General features: G+C 43.9%; 1 protein-coding gene across 4 annotated transcripts in view; it reads left to right on the plus strand.

Moving 5' to 3' along the window:
* The window catches only part of LOC146681688 (sodium- and chloride-dependent GABA transporter 2-like), a 37,064-nt gene extending 17,272 nt beyond the window's left edge, over positions 1-19,792 (plus strand). For 2 of the 4 annotated variants that reach the window (XM_085449678.1, XM_085449677.1), the window contains exons 2-15: positions 1,091-1,335; positions 1,501-1,635; positions 7,939-8,079; positions 8,186-8,276; positions 8,356-8,488; positions 9,781-9,915; positions 10,506-10,609; positions 11,422-11,546; positions 12,386-12,498; positions 12,597-12,734; positions 12,815-12,917; positions 16,021-16,121; positions 17,545-17,715; positions 17,816-19,792. In XM_085449678.1, coding sequence (XP_085305804.1) covers positions 1,122-1,335; positions 1,501-1,635; positions 7,939-8,079; positions 8,186-8,276; positions 8,356-8,488; positions 9,781-9,915; positions 10,506-10,609; positions 11,422-11,546; positions 12,386-12,498; positions 12,597-12,734; positions 12,815-12,917; positions 16,021-16,121; positions 17,545-17,715; positions 17,816-17,953 — 1,842 coding nt within the window. In that variant the 5' untranslated portion in view covers positions 1,091-1,121 and the 3' untranslated portion in view covers positions 17,954-19,792. Of the gene's footprint in view, positions 1-186; positions 565-909; positions 962-1,090; positions 1,336-1,500; positions 1,636-7,938; positions 8,080-8,185; positions 8,277-8,355; positions 8,489-9,780; positions 9,916-10,505; positions 10,610-11,421; positions 11,547-12,385; positions 12,499-12,596; positions 12,735-12,814; positions 12,918-16,020; positions 16,122-17,544; positions 17,716-17,815 lie in introns of those variants that run through there. The other 2 variants (XM_085449679.1, XM_085449676.1) reach the window with 2 other exon arrangements.
* Positions 19,793-21,648: the final 1,856 nt, after the last annotated feature.

The raw sequence follows: 21,648 nt of genomic DNA on the forward strand, positions 1-21,648 counted from the left end.
GACACATTTTTAAAATTATATGTGAAATAACAAGCGAGCGTAACGACACATGTTCGGGGAAATAATTACAGCCATTATTCGTCGAGCATCCTGAGTGTTAATCCCGCCTCTAGCGCTCAGGTCCCCGCCGTTAGCTTAACCTCAGCATGGAACTGTTACACGGAAAGCATTCACTTCAAGGATAACGGAAGCTACACATGTGTTGTTACATTGTCAGCGTTTCTGCTTTTATGTTCGGTGTTATAAGCGGGCCAGTCATGGTGGAAGGTTAAAAAAAGAAGTGATTATAAAAGAAAAGATGCTGTGTTAGGTGTGTTTGTTATATCAGTATTTGGTGGTCACGTGGCCTGACAATGTTTATGAAAGGAAGAGTGGGATCTAGGTTACGCGAAGTAAACGAGGAAGTGTCTCCGACACGTTACGAAACCTTAGCTATTGTAACCCTCACTGCTTTTGCTGGGATTTAACAGTTAATTCATATTTAAGAAATGTTCTAAAGTTTAGAGGCTCTACTTCAATTAATACTACATGAAAGAATAATAAAGAATATCATCATAAACTCTGGTGAGTCACAATAGTCTGAATATCAGAGATTTTTAACATAACAAGGAGCAGAGTGTCTTATTGCTGCTGTAATAACTATATTAATTTACTAAAGGACAAATTAATAAAGAATTTTACAAGTCAATGGATGGAGTTAAGGTAAAAGGTAGACATAGTTATTGAATGTTGGATGTCCTTCACCGTGTGTACATTTACAAAACACCTAAATGTATGAAGTAGTTCCCAGTTATGTTGAAACTGACACATTTAGTAAGGGGTAGTCCTGCAGTCCACAGATAAAGTACACACACCCACATTAGTTTGTCCTTGACACAAGCATCGTAGATAAGTGAGGCAGCCAAACCAACTGCCAGCAGACACACTCGGCTTCCTGTCGTTCAGGCTTGGCTGCGAAGATGTGAGATCTTTCGTGCCCCCTTCTTTTACTTTCTTGTACTTTATTTTTGCTCCAAATAGTCCGAACTAGTTGTGAGCTGTTATTTGCTTTCATCCTGATCGTCTCCGTTATCTTTTCCACCTTATTCAGGGTTGTGTTCGTATCACTGCCAGAACCTGCAATGCCCGATCAACTGCCTCCAAATCCTGCTGGGACACTGCTAAACAAGTTCCCCCAGGGGAGCCTGCCAATGGGAAAAGAAGCTACCAAAGACGGCCTACAAGCCAGAGGCCAGTGGGCCTCCAAGGCTGAGTTCCTCCTGGCCGTAGCCGGGCAGATCATCGGTCTGGGAAACGTCTGGAGGTTCCCTTACCTCTGCTACAAAAATGGTGGAGGTAAAGAGAGGAAGTAAAACTGGCATTGTCTAAAGTGTCTTTGTCTCTTTTTTCTCCTTTCCCTGTCCTATTTTTCCAGTCTCATTCTCAGAATCATTGTGACTTGAAATTAAGATTAAGCTGGTCTGGTTTGCTCCTTAAAAGCACCTTTTATGTTTGGCACAGGTGTGTTTTTTGTACCTTACCTGTTGTTCCTGGTGTTGTGCGGCATCCCCCTCTTCCTCCTGGAGACCTCACTGGGACAGTACACCAGCCTGGGAGGGGTCAGTGCCTGGAGGAATATGTGCCCATTATTTGGAGGTACTCTTATTTCCTTTTGTTTTATGTAGCCAACAGTAATATCAGCCAAAAAAAATTTCCTCATTATTTAATCAAATATGTATTATTGTTACTATTAGATGCATATCAAATTCAGTCTTCCAAAGACAAATGTCTGTATAACTGCATGCACGAGTTTGTGCTTGCACCTCTTTAAAATAGATGTGTGTGCGTCTTTTCAGTCCAGTATGTTTTATTTACACAGAACTATACAGTAGTGCAGTTAAGATAAGTGAGATATGTGGATACTTTCTACAGAGGCTATATAAAGTGCTAGTGGTTGTGAGTGGTGGTTCAGTCCATGTTATTATTGTGTGTTTGAGGGTACAGTTGTCCATTGTGTGTGTAGGTGGTTGTGGGTGTGTGTGTATGTTCAGTCCATGAGTTTAACGTGGGTCAGATGTCAGGAGGCAGAGTTCAGGAGTCTGACAGCTGTGGGGAAGAAGCTGTTCCGGTACCTGGTGGTCTTAGTCCGGAGGCTCCTGTAGCGCCTCCCAGAGGGCAGGAGGGTGAAGAGTCCATGTGATGGGTGTCTGGGGTCTTTGATGATTTTCCCAGCCCTTTTCAGACACCGCTTCCTATAGATGTCCTTTATGGCAGGAAGTGGTGCTCCGGCGATGCGCTGCACAGTTTTCACCAGAGGTGTGGACTCGAGTCACATGACTTGGACTCGAGTCAGACTCGAGTCATTAATTTTATGACTTTAGACTTGACTTGAAAAAATGTTCTAAGACTTGTGACTTGACTTGGACTTTTACACCAATGACTTGGGACTTGAATTGGACTTGAACCGGTTTACTTGAAAAGACTTGATATTTTACCCCAAATATAAAATTTAACATGCATATTATATAGAGATTGAAAATGTGACGTCATTCACGGGTAGAACCGCAAAGGATTCTGGGAACTCGTGGCAAGCGGTACTAGCGCACGCAGGCTTTCAATTAAAATCAGTTACACAGCGATAAAAAGAAACACAAAAATGTCAAGAAGCTGTTGTATTATTAACTGCAAATAGCCGGTCGCATGACAGCCACGGGAAGCCGACGGGTAAAGAGATCGGTTGTTATCGGATTACGTCATTGAGGAGAAATTGTTCGAGCCATGTTTCCGAAGTAACAAAGACGCGACGGATGGCCTGGATTGCAGCCATTCAAAGATCAAATATAATGTCCCAGAACACTCCAGCTCACAGGTTAGTCTGCTCCAAGCATTTCCACAAAGGTCAGTCTGCTGTTGTAGTTAATGCGTCATTTTTCTTAACATAATTGGTGATATAGGTTACAAGCAAGTCTGGCGCTGAACAGAAATTGTCGCGCTATGCTCCTTTATTTATTGTGCATAAATAGTGAATTGTCCTGACACAATATTGCGTTTCGCTTCTGTTATTATGGTACATTGACAAAAACATATACTTTTATTCACAGGATAAAACAGGTTTTTTGTATCACTAATTGCCCAGTACGATTACAGCATACAGTATTATTGTCACTGCTACATTTCTGTGACGCTACCAGAAATTATTTCCACTACTAATTAATTACCGTTGAGCTCAAAGGTCCTATTAATAAACGGTTAACGAATGTGTATTTATGATGACGATTTGTGAGACTGGTAAACTTATGATACGTACGATGGTCTTTCGTTCTACACGGTGCATTTCAAGGTCCTGTACCCATCCGTCGGTAAACTGTACCTGGGCTTGTTGCAGTGACCTGAAGTTACTAAACTTCATGAGTGTATGCACTCACTCCAAGAACCGTATAATTATAAATATGCATATAAATATGCTACGATGAGATAGCTGACTTCATCTAACTAGCAAATGTTTTCCAGGCTACGTTGGTGATGCAGTTTTTTTTTTTAAATGATATTTTTTTTTAAAAATATCATTTATTTATGTATGATATTTTTGTCATGCGATTTTAAAGCCGGTCCTACAACCGCATCCAAGAATAACATGCAGCTTATCTCAGAACTGTCGGTGAAAATTATTCTTGGAGCTAGGTTTAATTGAGCTGCATTTTAAAGAGGTGCAATTTCACAATTTGTGTATATTTTCTAAGTTCACTATTTTGTCATGTGTTGAGAAAAACACAGATTTAAAAATTACATGGTCTAATATTTACATTTAGCATATAACTGCAACATGCTTTTTTTCGTTTTTTTTAACGACTCGAAAGGACTTGAAATTCAAAATTTCAGACTTGTGACTTGACTCGGACTTTTACACCAGTGACTTGAGACTCGACTCTGACTTGCCTGACATTACTTGAGACTTGACTTGAGACTTGAGGATAAAGACTTGAGACTTACTTGAGACTTGCAAAACAATGACTTGGTCCCACCTCTGGTTTTCACGACCGTCTGCAACGCCTTCCGGTCCGAGGTAGAGCAGTTCCCGTACCAGACTGTTATACAGTTGGTCAGGATGCTCTCGATGGTGCAGCGATAGAAGTTCACCAGGATGTCTGAGGACAGGTGGTTCTTCCTCAGAGTCCTCAAGAAGAAGAGGCGCTGGTGAGCCTTCTTGACCAGCTTGGAGCAGTTGGTCGTCCAGGTGAGATCCTCGGAGATGTGGACTCCCAGGAACTTGAAGCTGCTCACACGCTCCACAGCCGTCCCCTTAATGTGGATGGGTGGATGTGGGTCAGCATTCCTCCTGTAGTCCACGATGAGCTCCTTAGTCTTCTCGGTGTTAAGCAGCAGGTTGTCTCTGTCGCACCACTCAGCCAGACGATCCACCTTGTCACTGATGAGGCCAATCACCGTGGCCTCATCAGTGCAAACTTAATGATGGTGTTGGAACCATCAGCAGGTCTGCAGTCGTGGGTGAAGAGGGAGTAGAGGAAAGGGCTCATCACACAGCCTTGTGGTACACCAGTGTTCATCGTGATTGTAGATGAGCAGCAGTTATCCAGCCGGACATGTTGGGGGCGGTTGGTCAGGAAGTCCAGTAACCATTTGCAGATGAGGGAACTGATGCCCAGGTCTGTCAGTTTCTTGATGAGTTGTGAGGGGTGGATTGTATTGAATGCTGAACTGAAGTCTATAAACAGCATTCTGGCGTAGGTGTTGTTGTTGTCCAGGTGTGAGAGGACAGAGTGCAGTGCGATGGAGACTGCATCCTCTGTGCTCCTGTTCTGGCGGTATGCGAATTGGTGGGGGTCCAGGGTGAGGGGGGAGACAGGATTTGAAGTGTGCTAGGACCAGCTGCTCTAAGCACTTAGTGATGATGGGGGTGAGTGCTACTGGGCGGTGGTAATTGAGGCTAGATGGGTTGGAGTTTTTGGGTATCGGGACGATGGAGGTGGATTTGAATCAGGCCGGTACCACAGCGTGGGCCAAGGACAGATTGAATATGTCTGTCAGCACTCCTGCAAGCTCCCCAGAACACGCTCTGAGAACACACCCGGGGATGCCATCAGGACCTGCAGCCTTGTGGACATTGATCCTGCTCAGCACCGCTCCTACATCGGTGGGGGAGAGAGTCAGAGGTTGGTGGTCTGGTGTCATGTCTGCTTTGGTTGTGGTTGTGGGGTTCCCTCACTCAAAATGAGCATAAAAGTTGTTGAGCTCGTTGAGGAAGGAGACATCAGAGGATGCGGGGGAGGGTTTGGTGGTCCTGTAGTCTGTAATGGTCTGGAGTCCTTGCCACATGCGTCGGGGGTTGGAGTTAGAGAAGTGTTCTTCTACCTTCTTTTTGTAATGGTGTTTGGCTTTTTTGATGCCCTTCTTTAGATTAGCCCTGGCTGTACTGTAGGCGTGTGCATCTCCTGACCTAAAGGCGGTGTTGCGGGCCTTCAGGAGGAGACGAACATCCCGGTTCATCCAAGGCTTCTGGTTGGGGTACATGGTGATCCGTTTCTGGGTGGTGACACTGTCTGTGGTTTTGGAGATGTAATCCAGTACAGATGAGGCGTACTGGTCCAGGTCTGTGTGGGTGAACATATTCCAGTCTGTGTTTTGAAATCTGTCCTGGAGCACTGCGTCTGTCCCCTCTGGCCACATTTCAATTGTCCTCACAGCAGGTTTCACACGTTGGATGAGTGGTGAATACCTAGGTGTGAGGAACGGGGAGAGATTGTCCGATTGTCCAATGTGGGGGAGGGGTGTGGCTTTGTAGGCTCCAGCCAGGTTGGAATACACATGGTCTAAAGTCTTGTCTCCTCTGGTGTGGCAGGAGACATGTTGGTGGAATTTGGGGAGGACTGTCTTTAAGTTGGTGTGGTTGAAGTCGCCAGCAACAATAAAAGCAGCCTCGGGGTGTTTATTCTGGTGTTTGTTAATGGCTGCAGAACGTTCTTTCATGGCCAACCTAGCATTAGCGTCGGGGGGGATATACACTGCTGTGAGTATGATCGAAGTGAGTTCTCTGGGGAGATAATAAGGTCTGCATTTGACCATTAAAAACTCCGCATTAGGTGAGCAGTGACTCTCAGTAGTAGTGAAACAATGAGTGAAAAAGCAGCCAATGTCCAAGGAAAAACTTTGAAAGATCTTCAGAAAGTTTGGAGAACTATTGCTAAAGACCACTTTAAAAAAAATTACCAGAAAGTCTGACTCCTTGGAACCAACTTATAAAGAAGTTGAGGGGTAGCTCAAGATTTTTGCCCAGTGCTGTTTTCTGGTTTTACCCCTTGCCTTTTTTTCTCATTCTTCATCCATATTGGCACAAGCATTCAAAGCTCCCACGTTAATACAAAACCTGTACAAACAGTGTGTCTGCAATCAGAAAATGCCAGCTGTGTGCATGTGCAGTGGAGAGTGGAGCTCAGCTTGTGCTTTAAAACAGCTCAAGAGTGCAAAAGGCACCACGTTCCCTGCCGACCAAGAACAGCATGCAGTGTCTTGTTTTCTTTGTATCTCGCTGTCCAAGAGAGGAGTTTCAGATAAGTATTAACCAAACACACAATCACAACCCAACAAGTTCATCTTTCACCTTTAACACAGCAGTTGAAAAAAAACCACGGGACAGATGGTGTGAGGGATAGAGCAAGTCTATGTTATATGAAGGGACCCTGTGATGAGACTGCTCTCATCTCCAGTGTCACATGGACACATCACGTTTTTCAAGGTGTAGTGTTGATCTTGTAAAGAACCATAACTAAACTCATTTTCTTTTTCTCCATAACCTACCCAAGCAGGTTTTAGTGCTGCGACCTTACCAAACACTAAGAGAAACTGCAAAAAAAAAATAAAATAATAATAATAATAATAATAATAATAATGCTTAACTGGACACGAGGCTTTTGTCATTCACAGCTTTGTGTTCAGCACTGCCAGTTGACACCTTGTGGGCATTTTTGTGACAGCAGAGGCTTCTTACAAAACAAAACAGTCATATATTTCTTTCTCAGATTTAGACAAGCCCCGGAGCTGTTTCTGTGTTTGCTCAACACTTTAGCAGGGTGTGCAACTTTGGCATGCATGGGGAAAAAAAACAAAAAATACTTAACCTGCCACACAGATTCCAACCAGTAGTTAGCAAAGCAATGCAGCCCTGAGGGTAACTGCCATGTTTCTAGAGAAAGTGTGAAAGTTGCTGAAAGGGACAAAGAGCGTGTAGAAGAGACGAGACCCAAATGTTCCAGTTACGCTTGTTCATCTCAGCTAATGCTAGTAGCATGCTAGCTGCTGGACCGCCTCTGAAATTGGTGTATGTGTGTGTTTGTGTCAGTGGAGCTATGTTTTTTTTTTTTTATTTAATGAAAAATTATTCTTGTTCCAACATTTGCCACTCTGGCCCATATGGCCTGCAGATGCATGCGTGCACAAACAGACACACACACACACACATATCTGCGCACACTCTGTTTTTGTTGACAGCTAGCTGCATGAAGGCCATGTGTTTAGCACTGGAATAAACTCCTGCACTTCCTCGGGCACATGTCCTCGTACTTATTGCAAACTTGGACAAAGAAAAGCTTCTGTTGGAATTCCTCGCTGGTTTGTGCAGTTAGCGTGCCCGTCGTCAGATGCGGCCTGAATTTCATTAGCGGATACCACAGACAGCTATTTGTCTAGCCAAACAGCCTACACTTTGTAACCCACTCAGGGCCTCATAAGACTATCATTCATATCTAATGAAGATGTACTCAGTGTGGGCTGCAAGTCGAGTGTCTGAGTAACGGGATGCTTTCATCTCAAACTCAAGTGACTTGGAACTGATAACAGAGGGCGTGTTCATGGAGGCTTTGAAGCTCATTTATGCCACTCTTCATGCTCACATAACTCACCACACGTGTCCGCTTGTCTTCTCTGCAACTTGTTGTGTCTCCTTAGGTCTCGGCTACGCTAGCCAGGTGATGATCCTGCACGGCTGTGTTTACTACATAGTCATCCTGGCTTGGGCTCTCTTATACCTGTCCTACAGCTTCCAGGCGGAGCTGCCGTGGTCGCACTGTAACAACACGTGGAACACGAGTCAGTAAAAACAGGAAATCAGAAGCTGTCATCCTTGCAATTTGACGCTACCATGCAAAAGACTTTAAGAGGCAAACTGGGGTCTGTTGTGTGTGTCCTCCTGCAGAAGCGTGTTTCTCATATCACTCCTACAACCAAACGGCCAACGCGAGCAGCCTGCCGGAGAACGCCACTTCCCCTGTCATGGAGTTTTGGGAGTGAGTGTAACATCTTTAGAGTATTGATTATGAGGCTTGAAACAGTTTTGGTGCTAACACCTGCTGCGTGTGTTCTAAGGCGGGAGGTGCTCCGCCTGTCCAGCACTTTGGACGGGCTCGGCCCGATCAGCTGGAAGCTGGCTCTGTGTCTGGCCGCCGTCTGGCTTATCTGCTACTTCTGCGTCTGGAAGGGAGTCAAGTCTACCGGAAAGGTGAGGAGTCGACACATCAGCTTCATCAAGTTCCCTCTCTGTCTCAGCTACATGTCTAAGCTGCCACCATAGACAGTGTAAAAGATGGATGCATCCATCTTTGGTGTAAGATGTGACGAGTGCACGCTCATTGACTAACAACTTGTGACCAACAAGTTTTGGGAGTCTGGCCGAAATGAGGGACTGAGCCCATAAGCTCAGCAGTAAAGTGTTCAGCAGTCATGTCAGAAAAGCGTTAGTCTTCTGTAGCACCAGAAAACTTTTAGGTAACCATACTGAATGCAAGTTTTTAGACATAGCATTAGCATCACAGTTCCATCTGTGGTTTCCAGGTGCTCACCCACATCAAGTGATAGAAACAAGTGTTTGAGTTCTTGCGAATGTTCCACTTCTGACACTTTTTCTAGTTTTAGTGTTTGAATTTTAAAGTCAGCATTTTGTGCCCACAAAAATGGATATCATGAGAACTGCTTTGACCTCTGTGTGAAAACTGTTTTTACAATCCCCCAGAGCACAGGGTCAGATAAATATAGGTGTCACTGGAGGTGGTCGCCTCTCGGTAACTATTTATATGGTGTGCAGCAGAGCCAGCGCTTGCTCACTTGTCAAAAACAGGGCTTCTCTGCTAAAATATGAAGAAACTAGGCCTGTCCTGAATACTACTTTATGTACTTTATGTACTATTTAAGAGTGAATATTGGTGGATGTTGTCCAGCATGGGTAGGGAAAAGGTTAGGGGATTTTATAACTCTGCCTGGCTGATTTTGGACATATTTCCAAATCAAAAGGTCGCTTAGAAAGAAAGGTAGAAGCAGGAGAATGTGTGTGACTTTCTCCCTCTTACACAGTGCATAGCCAACATGCATTTTTGAGAAGAAAAAAGTTTCCAAAGGAACTATGAAAAAGTAATAAAAAACCAAATGCCTACCTCATAAACAAAACATGCTTACATATAATTTAATGGCACCCATTTATTTATAAAATTTTAAAAATATCTACGGCAGGAGCATTTTTATGGTGACATAAAGTCTTTTAAACAGAACCTCGAGGAGCGGTAAAGTCCAAAACATAATTCTCCTTTCATGTAGCAGATGAGAAATAAGGGCCACGACACTGCAGCCACTTTGTCGGACTTATTTGCTGTGCCTCCGCCGCCGTCAGTCAACAGATTTTAAGACTCCAACTTTCCTTCTTGTAGTATTTTCTTTCTTTTTTTTTAAAGAACATCACAGTCACATCCTCCCTGTTTGTCTCTGCGACCACATCCCTGCACGCTCTTGTGTACATTCTAGGTGGTGTACCTGACGGCCACCTTTCCATATGTAATGCTGTTTGTGCTGCTGGTGCGTGGTGCCACCCTGCCCGGAGCCACCCAGGGAATCATCTACTACCTCAAACCCAACGTTACCCGCCTGGCTGACCCACAGGTACAGCAACACAAACGCGCACTCGCTTTATGTGTCCGTAAACGGTGGCAGATTTTGAAAAGCATCACGTCGGAGGACATTTTTCTAGTCGTTCTTGCAGGTCATACGGCAGCTCCTACACGTAGGAGAGCCGCACTGTCAGGTGAGTAAATGTCAGATCTGCCATACAGCAGGAAGGAGATTGGATTATTGTTGTGAAGCTGAATGTAGTTTACAACGTGACATCTGATTTGTTGCTCTGTGCCACATTTTCATCACTAGATCATTAGATCTTATTGTCGCTGTGGTTTTGCGCTCTATCAATTCAGAAGCGACTTTCAAACTCTTCTTCACTGGTGTGAAAAAGTGTTTGTTATTATCGTGTGGGTACGGTTTGACAGCATCAGTATCTATTTGTTTCTGTTAATTAGCCAAGTTTGTGTCATGTTACCTGTAAACTGTGTAATATAGAACATCTTGTACGGTGTACCTTTGACCCCAAAACAGCAGCCAAGGCTGATAAAGTATATCAGTCAGTTAGATATGAGCTTGTGGGCTAACATGTCCTTTCACTTTCTCCTCTCGCTCTCTGTTTCTCTTTGTTTCTGTAGGTATGGATGGATGCAGGTACCCAAATATTTTTCTCTTATGGAATCTGCTTGGGAAGTCTCACAGCTCTGGGCAGTTACAACAAATACAACAATGACTGCTATAAGTGAGACACTATGTCAGACACACACAGACATGTATGCATACACCCACGTAAAAACAGAGTCGGCCACACGGCTTCTCCTTCTTCCATTTGACTTGAGACAAACTGTAGTTGCTGAAATGTAAGATGTAAGCTCCCACTGGTCAGATGGCTTCCAGCAGGAATGGCTGGAATGGACAGAGAAAACACACTGATACAGCCACACCTTAAAGAAAAGCCCTCGCTGCCATGTTTCCCACACTGTAGGACTCCCCCACACACACACACACACACACACACACACACACACACACACACACACACACACACAGATCAAGTCCTCAGTGGGGTTGTGTTCTGTCTTTCAGTTTTCACAGGGTGTTTTTTGTGTTCAGCGCAGTGCTGTGCTAAACTCTTGAGACACCCTCTGTATATACTGCTTACCAGGAGCCAGACTGTTGTGCAGTTTTTTGAGTAATAGTTCTCCAGACTTCTGAAGGTCTTTCACGGTTCTTTCTTTGGACATTGGCTGCTTTTTCACCTACTTTCAGTCCAGTCCTAGTACCCGACCATTTTCACTATTAGACCTATTAGCCAAAAACTTCCATCTTCACATAAAGAATTAAGGTGGTCGTATCAAATATCGACTTTCAAGCTTGTCAGAATTGTACAAACTCCCTTTTTGTCTCATATCCTGGATTTTCATGTATGTTTGCATGATTTTACCACTCAAATATAAGGAAATGAGGGGTGGCTCAAGACTTTTGGGCAGCACTGTATTGAAATCTAATTAGTTAACTCAGATTAATTTTGTGTGTATTTATGTATTTTTCCAGGGACTCTTTTATGCTGTGCCTCCTGAACAGCGCCACCAGTTTCCTGGCAGGATTCGCCATCTTCTCGGTGCTGGGATTCATGGCTGAGGAACAAGGCGTGGACATAGGCACCGTAGCCCAATCAGGTGAGAGACTGTTTTCCTTCAGGACACAGAACTGTCAGCATAAGTCAGCAGACTTTGACTTTGTGGTGTTTTGTGCCACAGGCTAATTTAACTCTTAATTTAACTGTTAAAGCATGAGGAGGAAGTGTGAAACAATCAGAAGTGATAGTGATCCCAAACCAGATTTTATCAAGATGCCCTTGTGGTGAAAATAATAATGAAGCATAAAATTAGTCACACATACCAATCCGGTCTTTACGTCCGACGTCATTAGCCTGCTCCGGGTCCAAACTCTGCTTCAGGTCCCAAAGTCATAAGAACACTGCGGCGTCACTGAGAGTTACAAACTGTCTAAATTCTTTCATCTTCAATAAAATGATTAGTGTGGCTCCTCTATCAGGTGTAACAATGAAGTTTAACATCCAGGCATCCGTGAAAACAGAATTTATGAAGTTTAACGGAGTTAGCAGGGAGTTAGCTCGCTAGTTTCCATCTAAAGATGATATAGCATGTTCTGACTGAGGGATTTCTGAAAAATTCAAACGTACAGCTCTGCTATCACTTCCAGCATAAATGAAGACAGAAAACTAAACAGCAGTGACGTTTGTAGGGTTACTGAAGTTGGCCCAGCTGGTATTTAATGATGTGCTTCGTGGTGGCTACACAGACAACCCACCCATTAATAATCACTTGGCAACAGTGGGAAGGGAAAACTCTCTTTGAAGGAAGAAACTTCCGACAAAACCGAGCTCAGCTCTAAATGATAATGTGATAAAAATAGTAAATATTTTCCATTATTTTATGTCAGAAGAAACTTATATTAATTGTTTGTAATATCTTTGGTCTCATGGTCTTCTCAGGACCCGGGCTTGCCTTCATCGCCTACCCGAGAGCTGTAGCCATGATGCCCGTACCCCAACTCTGGGCTGTCTGCTTCTTCCTCATGATCATCATGCTGGGGTTGGACACACAGGTAGATGCAGACTAACACCCTCGACAAACTTTGAATTTCTCTCCACTGGCGTTGCGTTCGGTGTCATGGAAACACGCCGACATATGTGTCTCGTGCAGTTTGTGAGCCTGGAGGCCCTGATGACATCAGTGACTGACCTGTACCCTCACCTGATCAGACGAGGTCACCGCAGAGAGCTGCTGTTGCTGTTTGTCTGCATCGTCTGCTTCCTGGTTGGACTGGTCATGGTCACACCGGTAAGTCACACCGGTGGATGGATGTGTTGTGTTGGAGAAGTAGCCTGTTTTTAATGAGTCGTCTCTTCTGTGTGGTGCAGGGCGGTCTGTATGTGTTCCAGATCTATGACCATTTCTCCTGCAGTGGAGCCAGTCTGCTGCTTCTCTCCATCTTCCAGTCTCTGGCCATCGGCTGGGTCTACGGTACAAATCCCAACTCTAGCCTGCTCCTTGCCCTTTCATCACCTGTTTTCTGTCCTCATGATTCTTCCCTCCACTCTATATTTCCCATTCCTTTTTCTCTTCTTCCCCCTTTCCTTTTCCTTCCTTTTCTGATCATCTCCCTTTTTCCTCATCTCTTCTGTTTTGTGTGCCCTTTTACTTCTTTTTTCCTTCTCCTTCCCTTTCCTCTCCTCCTTTTCCGTCTTTATCTAATCTCCTTGTCAATCTAATCATTCATTTCCTTTCAATTTTAATCTTTTCCTTGTCTTCCCCTTTTTTCTCCTCGCCACACTGCTCTTTCTGATCCTTCGCAAACTGACTCTTCCGGTGTAACATTTCATTTCCCTAACCCCTCTTCCCCTTTTTCTTTTAAATACTTTTTTCAATGTTCTTATATTTTTTGCCATCCTATTTTCCTGGTTCTTTCCTTTATCTTGTTTCCACTCTTGTTTTGAATTCTCTTTTCTTTCCATTTTTTAGCTTATTTTCCATTTTCTTTGATTTTCTTTCTCTCCACTCCTTTTTCCTGCTTTGGTCTCCTCTCTTCTTGTTTGATTTTTATTTGCTCTTTTCTTTTCTTTTTTTTAATGTAGCACTAAATTAATGGAAAAATAGTGTCCGAGTCATTTCTACTAGTCTGACTTTAATTAAATTCAGTTGGAGCTCAGGCAGTAGGATAATGAGATTATACATAATCTTAAGCTGGTTGCTGTTATATAGAAAATAAAAAGAACTTTTATCACTAATGAATATAAGTCCTCAAATCTGATAAACACACACACACACACACACACACAGTCTCGCTGTCCACTTCTTCCCCTCCTCCGGCATTCCACTTAGAGGCAGTAGACAGTATATTAACATGGCTGCAGCTACCCACTGTTGTAGGGAGACTGGCTCCTAGCCAGGCCCCTGTCTGTCTCCTCCGGGCCCTAAATCAGCCTCCGGGCCCTGTCGCCTCTCAGTCTCAGTCTGCTGGCCCCAGGGAGCCCCCACTCCAGCCAGACATGGAGGTCTGAAGCATTCACAAAAACACTGTTTGTTTAAAAGTGCAATGGACGGAGTGTTTTATATGCATACATCAGGACAATGCAGTAAACGCTCAGTGAGGTTAGACAGTCGACTTTAAGTGTTAGAAAAAATATATGTTGCCATTTCATGAGATAAAAAATAGGCTGAATACTCCAGCAGAGAATGTGTTTGTAGGTGTGGGTGCTTATGAGGGCCAAAAAGCCTGTTTTTATGGCTCTCCTTGAGTTGAGGAGAAGGGTTTTAAGTGGACTGTGCGACACAGCGTTCACAACTCAGCTGCACCTTTTCCCCCTTTTTACGGCTGTGGGAATTTACAGTTTTTTAAGGACTCTGATGACCACTAACACTCTGAACTGAACTGAACTGAACTGAAAGAAAAGCTGCAGACAACTTCCTCATCCGACTCTCCCGAGATTCTCCAGCTTTCATGTGTCAAAATTGCTTTAAGGTTATTGAGTAAGTCATTACAGTGTGGTGGTTTGTCCTGTTTCTACCCCTCCCTGAGCCTGGTTCTACTGGAGATTTCTTCCTGTTAAAAGGGAGTTTTTCCTTCCCACTGTCGCCAAGTGCTTCCTTATCCGGTTGTTCAGTGATGACGCGACGAATCCTACTTCCGGGTCTAAAGTAGTCTGTGTTTAATATGGCTTTTGTGTTGTTAACATGTTTAATGTTATGTATTTTCTTCTATTTGATCTCAAAAAGCTCCTAAAACAGTCAGTGATCCCTGTTGACCTCCCTCGGCTTTTATTACCGCTAATCATTTATTTAAGCTCAGTTTTTAAAACCTTAGGATGTAGCTACAGCCCAGCCTATGCAGCAGTATATGAATGACTAACCTCGTATTGTGGATGGATTATCTCAGTTGTTCTCCTGGCTGAAGTTTGGTCCTTTTACAGCATCCTGCCATGCGATTACATTTGTTTCTGACCACCGAGAAAACTCACGTTAACTTTTATCGAGTGGAAAAAAAAGTTAGCTTGTTTATATTATGCTAACATAGCTGTGTCGCTAGCGGTCACGTAGCACATCATTATATACCAGCTAGCCCAACTTCAGTAATCCTACAAACGTCACTGCTGTTTAGTTTTCTGTCTTCATTTATGCTGGAAGTGATAAGAAAGCTGTACGTTTTAATTTGTTTCCAAAACCCCGCAGTCAGGACATGCTATATTGTATTTAGATAGAAGCTAGCGAGCTAACTCCCTGCTAACTTCTAACTCCGTTAAATGTTAAATGTTTTCATGGATGCCTGGATGTTAAACTCAATTGTTACACCTGGTAGAGCAGAACGCTGATCATTTTATTAAAGATGAAAGACTTTAGACAGTTTTTCAACTCTCAGTAATGCCATAGTGATCGTTTGATATATGGACCTGCAGCGGAGTTTAGACCCAGACACGGCTAGTGACGTCAGACTTAACAACCGGATAGGGTGTCGTCTGATTGTTGGAGTTCCTTTTTAATATTGTAGATGTTTCTTTTCTTACAATATAAAGCGCCTTGAGGTTGTTGTGTTATATATTAATAAAACTGAATTAAGTTGCAGAGTATGTGACAGTTTGTGCTCCTCCTACTACCACTCCAGACAGAAAAGAAAAGAGCTGTAGGTACTGATAGCATTTTGCTCACTTTCTTAAGCCTGCCGAGAAAAGCACTAGTGTGGATTTCAGGAGGGTTGGTAGTCAGACAGTTTGGTGTGTGTCCTCAGCTTGGCCAGTATATCACAAGATTACAACAAAATTCCACACAACTGCCCAAAAGGATAAAATAACATAATGGCATTTCATATCTGAAAGGTCAAAGGTCATTCACCGTGATGTCAGTGTATGAGCGTGGACAGGCTGTAAACAGCAGCTTGGCTGTTTGTCCTGTGCAGCAGCGATTTCAGTTATAATTTGTTTTTCTCTCCTTTTTTTTTTTGCTTGTATTTTCCGCTCTGGCGATGAATACCAGGAAGAAAAAATGTTCTCTAAGCACAGTTGGCCACCGTTGCCAAACCATGATGTGAACTGAACCACAACCAAACCTCACTGTGTTCTTGTTTTGGCCACAGGAGCAGAGCGCTTCAGCGCCAACATCAGGGATATGACCGGCTACAGCCCTCTTCCTTTTTTCAACCTGTGCTGGAAATACTTGACCCCGATCGTGTGCACTGTGAGTAACCTCCACCCGCTGACCTGCATTCCACTTTGTTATGAGCTGTTTGTTGTGAAGTAGGATGTCCATTAGCACAGGTGTGGGATTTCATACAGATTCCACCTTCCACCTCTCAGGAAAATATCAGGGTTCATCTGTGTGCCACTTGTTTGTCTCTCTATCAGTGAGGTTGGCTTTTTATTCCACCACCTCCAGAGCAGAAAATGAATCATGAGCTCCGTTGGCAGGACGCAAGAAGCACTGGATGCGAGCAGTTTCCAAAAGAGTTGAAACACTGTTTGACATGTAAATGGAAACTGAATGCAAATAATTTCAGGCTACATTCAACTGAAACAGAAGAAAGACAGCATGTCAAAAGTTATTTGGAAAAATGTAGTCTGCTTTTCAATTTGATGCCAGCAACACATTCAAGAAAGCTGCAGTTATGGACACACTTCCTGCTCCAGATACTCGTTTTTAGTTCCAGTCTTATTTAGTCAGACCATCCTTAAATCAGCTGTGGCCCAAAGACGGCAGCATCGCCTCTCTTGTTTGTAGAATTGTTTTGTTGTTGTTTGGTTGTGAGGGTTTCTAGATACTTTCTGAGGTTTAACTTGCAATTTTCAAGTATTTTTAAGCCCATGAAATGATTTCCACTACAGAATTGTGTCTTTTTTTAAATGCAGCACTGCCTTAAACCATAAAGATCGTTGGTTTTCAGCCTTGAGTCATTTAATGATAATCTGTTTGTTCTTTGAAATCTTATGTTGAGAAACTTCTTTGTTTCTTCACTTGTTAGGTTAAATATGGGGCTTCAGCATTTTGGAGATCACTGCGTTCTGGTTTGATCCGTATTTTACGACCTTTCCCAGGGTCGTTGGGGTTTCTTTGTTTTTGTCCACGTAGTTGTAATTTAGTATAAAAATATAATCAGCAACTATTTAAATTCAAACACGTTTTGCACAGATGAAAATCTGGGAGAGGTACTGCATGTTTTTATTGTGCAGCAGAGGTGTTTTACTGCCTTTGGACAGAGCCAGACTCTTTCCCGGTCTCATATTTATTGAGAGCATTAGGAGACATCTCATCGACCGCATAACAGCGAATGAGTAAACAGCCACCTGTTCGTCTACATCCAGCTGCTATTAAAGGGCTCTCAGGGAGGGTATTTATCGCTGCTGCTGTTTAACTGGGAAACACTGATTTACCATTTTTGGCCTAAAATGTCTAAGCCTAAATGGTAAATGGACTGTATTTATATAGCGCTTTACTAGTCCCTAAGGACCCCAAAGTGCTTTACACAACCAGTCATCCACCCATTCACACACACATTCACACACTGGTGATGGCAAGCTACATTGTAGCCACAGCCACCCTGGGGCGCACTGACAGAGGCCTAGACCTTTAGTATTTACCCCGTCCTCCTTTCTCCCCTCTTCAGGCCACATTTATATTTTCCCTGGTGCGCTGGTCACCACTGAGCCTGGGGAAAGGACTGGTGGCTCCAGTATGGGCCACAACGCTGGGCTGGATCCTTACCCTCTCATCCGTTTCTCTGCTTCCCATCTGGGCCATCTACGCCCTGGTCACTACCCCGGGAACCCTGACACAGGTGATACAATGTGTTTTTCCTGCTGTTGGATGTGAAACTGTCTTGTGCCTTTAATGACGCTGATCCACAGTCAACTAACTGCAACCTTTCTATCCCGCAGCGCTTCCAAATCCTGTGCAGCCCCGTTGAAACCCCGTCACTGACCTTCCACCACCTCTCCAACCAGTCAGCGATCCCCTCCAGCCCCAGTCTGCCTCTCACTGAGAAGTCAAAGGCACCGTTAAAAGAAATCATCTAGGACAAGATGACCCGACAGACACTTGACAACAATGTAACAGTGGCTGCTGCTCGGTCAGTCGGGTGTGTCAGGGCAGAGGGTCAACTTTAGAGCTAATGCTGCTGGATACCAACAGAGGGGCTGGATCCTCATCAGTCTGTACTTGTTGACTAAATGTTGTAATCAGCTCAAAAGGTGATCCTTCAATTATGGGCTCTCTGAAGGGATTCAGAGGACATCCACATCATCTACAACGGCCTTCATCTACAGGAGCATTGAGATGATAAAGCTGATATATTTTCCACATATTTAACTTTAGAAGGTTATTTTGAATTAGTTCAGTGAAAACGTCAGTTAAAGTAAACAAAACTAAACAAGACCTACCTGAACGCACCATCTAGCTGCTATTGGAATAGTTTCTTCAGGTTGGAGCTTTCTACAGAGGGTCCAGCCCTGAACTGGGACACAGTTTGTTTAATCTTTTGCACCAGACCCACACCCTGCCTGCCAGAGCTGGTTATTGTAAAACAGCACACCCTTCTGGCTTTGAATCATGTTATCTCTTTACCTGCTTTTTTTCCTGTTGTCTCAGTTTATTCATGTAATTAAGGACCATATAATTATAGCTTCTGCTGGCTGTCTGCGCGCAGGACTAATGTTCCCTTTATTTGCCAGCAGTCATACATACATAGAGCTATACTCTCTATGAGAGCCTGAGAGATTACTGTTTGCGTTAGCTTGACTGCTTTGCTTTGGAGTCCACTAAAAGAGTGCATCGATTCATTGGGGTGAAGGTATAAACTGAAATGACTCCATGAGTCAGGCGTGTTATGCAGTAATTTATAGGGATGGGTTGTTTTTTTTTCTCATGCTTCACCCTCTGTGATGGCAATATCATGACATCTGAATGGATCATAACACGTCTTACCCTCAGACCAAGTAGAGAAGACATTCAGTCAAGTCCTTTTTATTGCTGCCAACGCACAAGTGCTTGAGATCAAGTGCAGCAATCGGTTTTTATCCATCACACGTCTTTGTTGTTAAAAAAGTTAATTACTGTTGTTTTTGTTTTGGGGGGTTTTGTTACTTCCTGTTGCAATTGTGCAGTTTTTATAAAGATTTGAGGCATTATTTAGACAGCTGTGCACTGCAGGGAAACATGCATACAGCCAGCATGCAGTAATGCAGTACTGCTGCTGCAACTGTTTTGTCAGAAAAATATATCTGACTTTATTTTTTAATTTTGTACATCACTTTTGAGTTGAAATGTTTTTAGTTCTCCGACCTCTTTATTGTGATTTTCTCTGCGGCTCTAACGTGTGAACGCAGTAGACTTCTTTGAAGACAGCGTGTAAATGATAGTAGAGATATGTTTACGACATAGAAAACTAACACCAGGAGTGCGATGAAGGAATGTGTCCTAGTTGAACAACTTCAGTTCCTTATGTTTGGACTTGAAATGTAAATCAAGGATATGTTTTAATTATTTACACTCTACTTTCCTTCCTGTTTTTTTTCTATCACCGTTCAGCCTAGTGGAGGCGACGTCTCCAGTAACTTAATGTGCTTTAGGACACAACCTGTTCTTCACTGGAAACGCTTCTTCTTGAGCAATTGTGATGTGTTCAAATGCAGTATGTTCGAAGATATAAAGAGACTCTTATGGAAACTTGAAACTGCTGTCATTCAAACCTGGATGTCTTTCTGATTGACTTCAGATTGATCCAAGTGTGTCATCATCTCTGTTTACAAGTGTATGCATGTGCCTCTTTATTTTGAAATCCTCCATCTGTACTGTTATTTTCTTTTCTAAATGACTATATATTAATATACATATATATATAAACATTGTGGACATGAGCATTTGTGTCGACTGTTTAATTCAGCTCGTGTGACAAACCGTGTGTGTGCGTGCAGGTGTGTCGCCGGGAGGCCCCGGGAGGTGTCGCGGTCTCCCTCAGTGGGGCGATAACAGATGCTGAGGCCACACCTGGCTTCTACAAGGAGGGTGGACGAGCGGAGGTGAAGAAGTGAGGAGAGAGGTGGAGGAAAAAGGAACAAATGCCGTGATTAGTGTTCTCCTCATCCTGATGCGAATTGCTGGTTTAACATCCGTGAAAGGATAGAAGTCAAGGAGAGATGGAGTGTGTGTGTGAGGAGGAGGAGGAGAGGGTGTCATGGAGACTAAAGAGGGAGGGAGAGCAGCAGCGGGTGGGGAGGAATTCAGACAGCAGCACTTAGACAGAGTCCGGCGGTTATGTAAAAGGCTCGGTTTGTCAATTAACTGTATTGGATTCCCTCCCCCCACAGCCACCAGAGGAAGCGGGTTGGTCCTCCACACACACGTGGCTCAGCACGAAGGGTTCACAAACACACACATCTCGTTTTGGTGACGTGCAAAACTGAATGCAGCCTCCTTCTTGCACATGTGATCCGGGTTACTATGTAACTGTGTGTGTGTGTGTGTGTGTGTGTGTGTGTGTGTGTGTGTGTGTGTGTGTGTGTGTGTGTGTGCAGGGAAAACGGGGGAGGGTTTATGTCCATATGGTTGCTTTGGCATACGTCTCTGTTTCACATGATGTGGATTAAAAATGATCCAGTGGGCTGAGTGTGTGAGATTCAAAAGAGGAGAGAGGAAGAGGGAGGGAGAGAAGAAGAGAGGAGGACGCTGCAAGGATGCGAGCCAAAGCATGTGTCTGTGCGTTGTTTCACTGAATGCTTTGAAAGATGCTAGAGAAAAGTTCGTTTCTGCTCAGGCTCACTGCCACCAGCTCGCAGCTGCAGCACTTTTTCATCACACGTATTTAAAAAATTTAAACATTTTGGCCACATTACTTCCCGGGACTAGATATCTGAAACCCTGCCCATGCACTTACAGGAAAAGTCACATCTCCGACACGTTGACTTGCAGATACACTGGAAATAGACAGCTCTCAGCCACACGAGCACTGACGGTCCGGCTTGTATCAAAGATCCTATAGTCATGCACACACTTTTTGCCGCAATACTCTTGACAGCTTGGTGTAAAGTAGAAGCACTTGGAGGGGGAATCGAGATGAAACTTGAGGACAGGGAGGAGAGAAAGGGTGGGGGGGTTGCATAACAGCTGGGTGATTTGCACGTGAAGTTGAGCTTGATATTGGATCCGCTGAGCAGTGGTGGTGCTGTCTTCAGGTCTGTGGGACTCTATAGCACAGGCTTTAACACTCAGCAGCAGAGCCGTAACAAAGATATGAGGAGGTCACGAGCCCAAGTCCCCCACCCAGCCGCCCCCACTAAACACACAACTTTGCACACTTTGTAACAATTTGTGATTATTCTCTAAATATTTAAGTTAGTCATTTACAAGTTTTAGAAAGTAAAGCGCTCCTCCGTGTGGGATGTTTGGTTCAAATGTGGATCGTACCATGGCGGGATTTGACAGGGGGTGTTCCAGGGTTTATGGTGGCGGTGCACTGTGTTCCCATTTTGGGCCGAGTTTCCGCTGTCCACCCACACGACCCCCACCCCCATCACACAGCTGCGTGCCAGCCAGCACTGCCCACACCACTCAGTTGTCCAACAAGCTTTTGGATTATGGCTCTTTAGGAGGGCTAACATGCTCTCTCACCGTCCGACGCAGCAAAGTTGAAATGTAATATCTGTTCTCAAGTTCTGCACAGAGAAGGAAGAAAAGTAGGAGGGGGGGAGTGTATCCACGAAGAGAGGCCTTCCTC

Source organism: Copadichromis virginalis, linkage group LG23 (genome assembly GCF_057382275.1).
Source record: "Copadichromis virginalis isolate Kocher_CV1m ecotype Utaka linkage group LG23, C_Virginalis_male_GT1.1, whole genome shotgun sequence".
NCBI lineage: Eukaryota > Metazoa > Chordata > Actinopteri > Cichliformes > Cichlidae > Copadichromis > Copadichromis virginalis.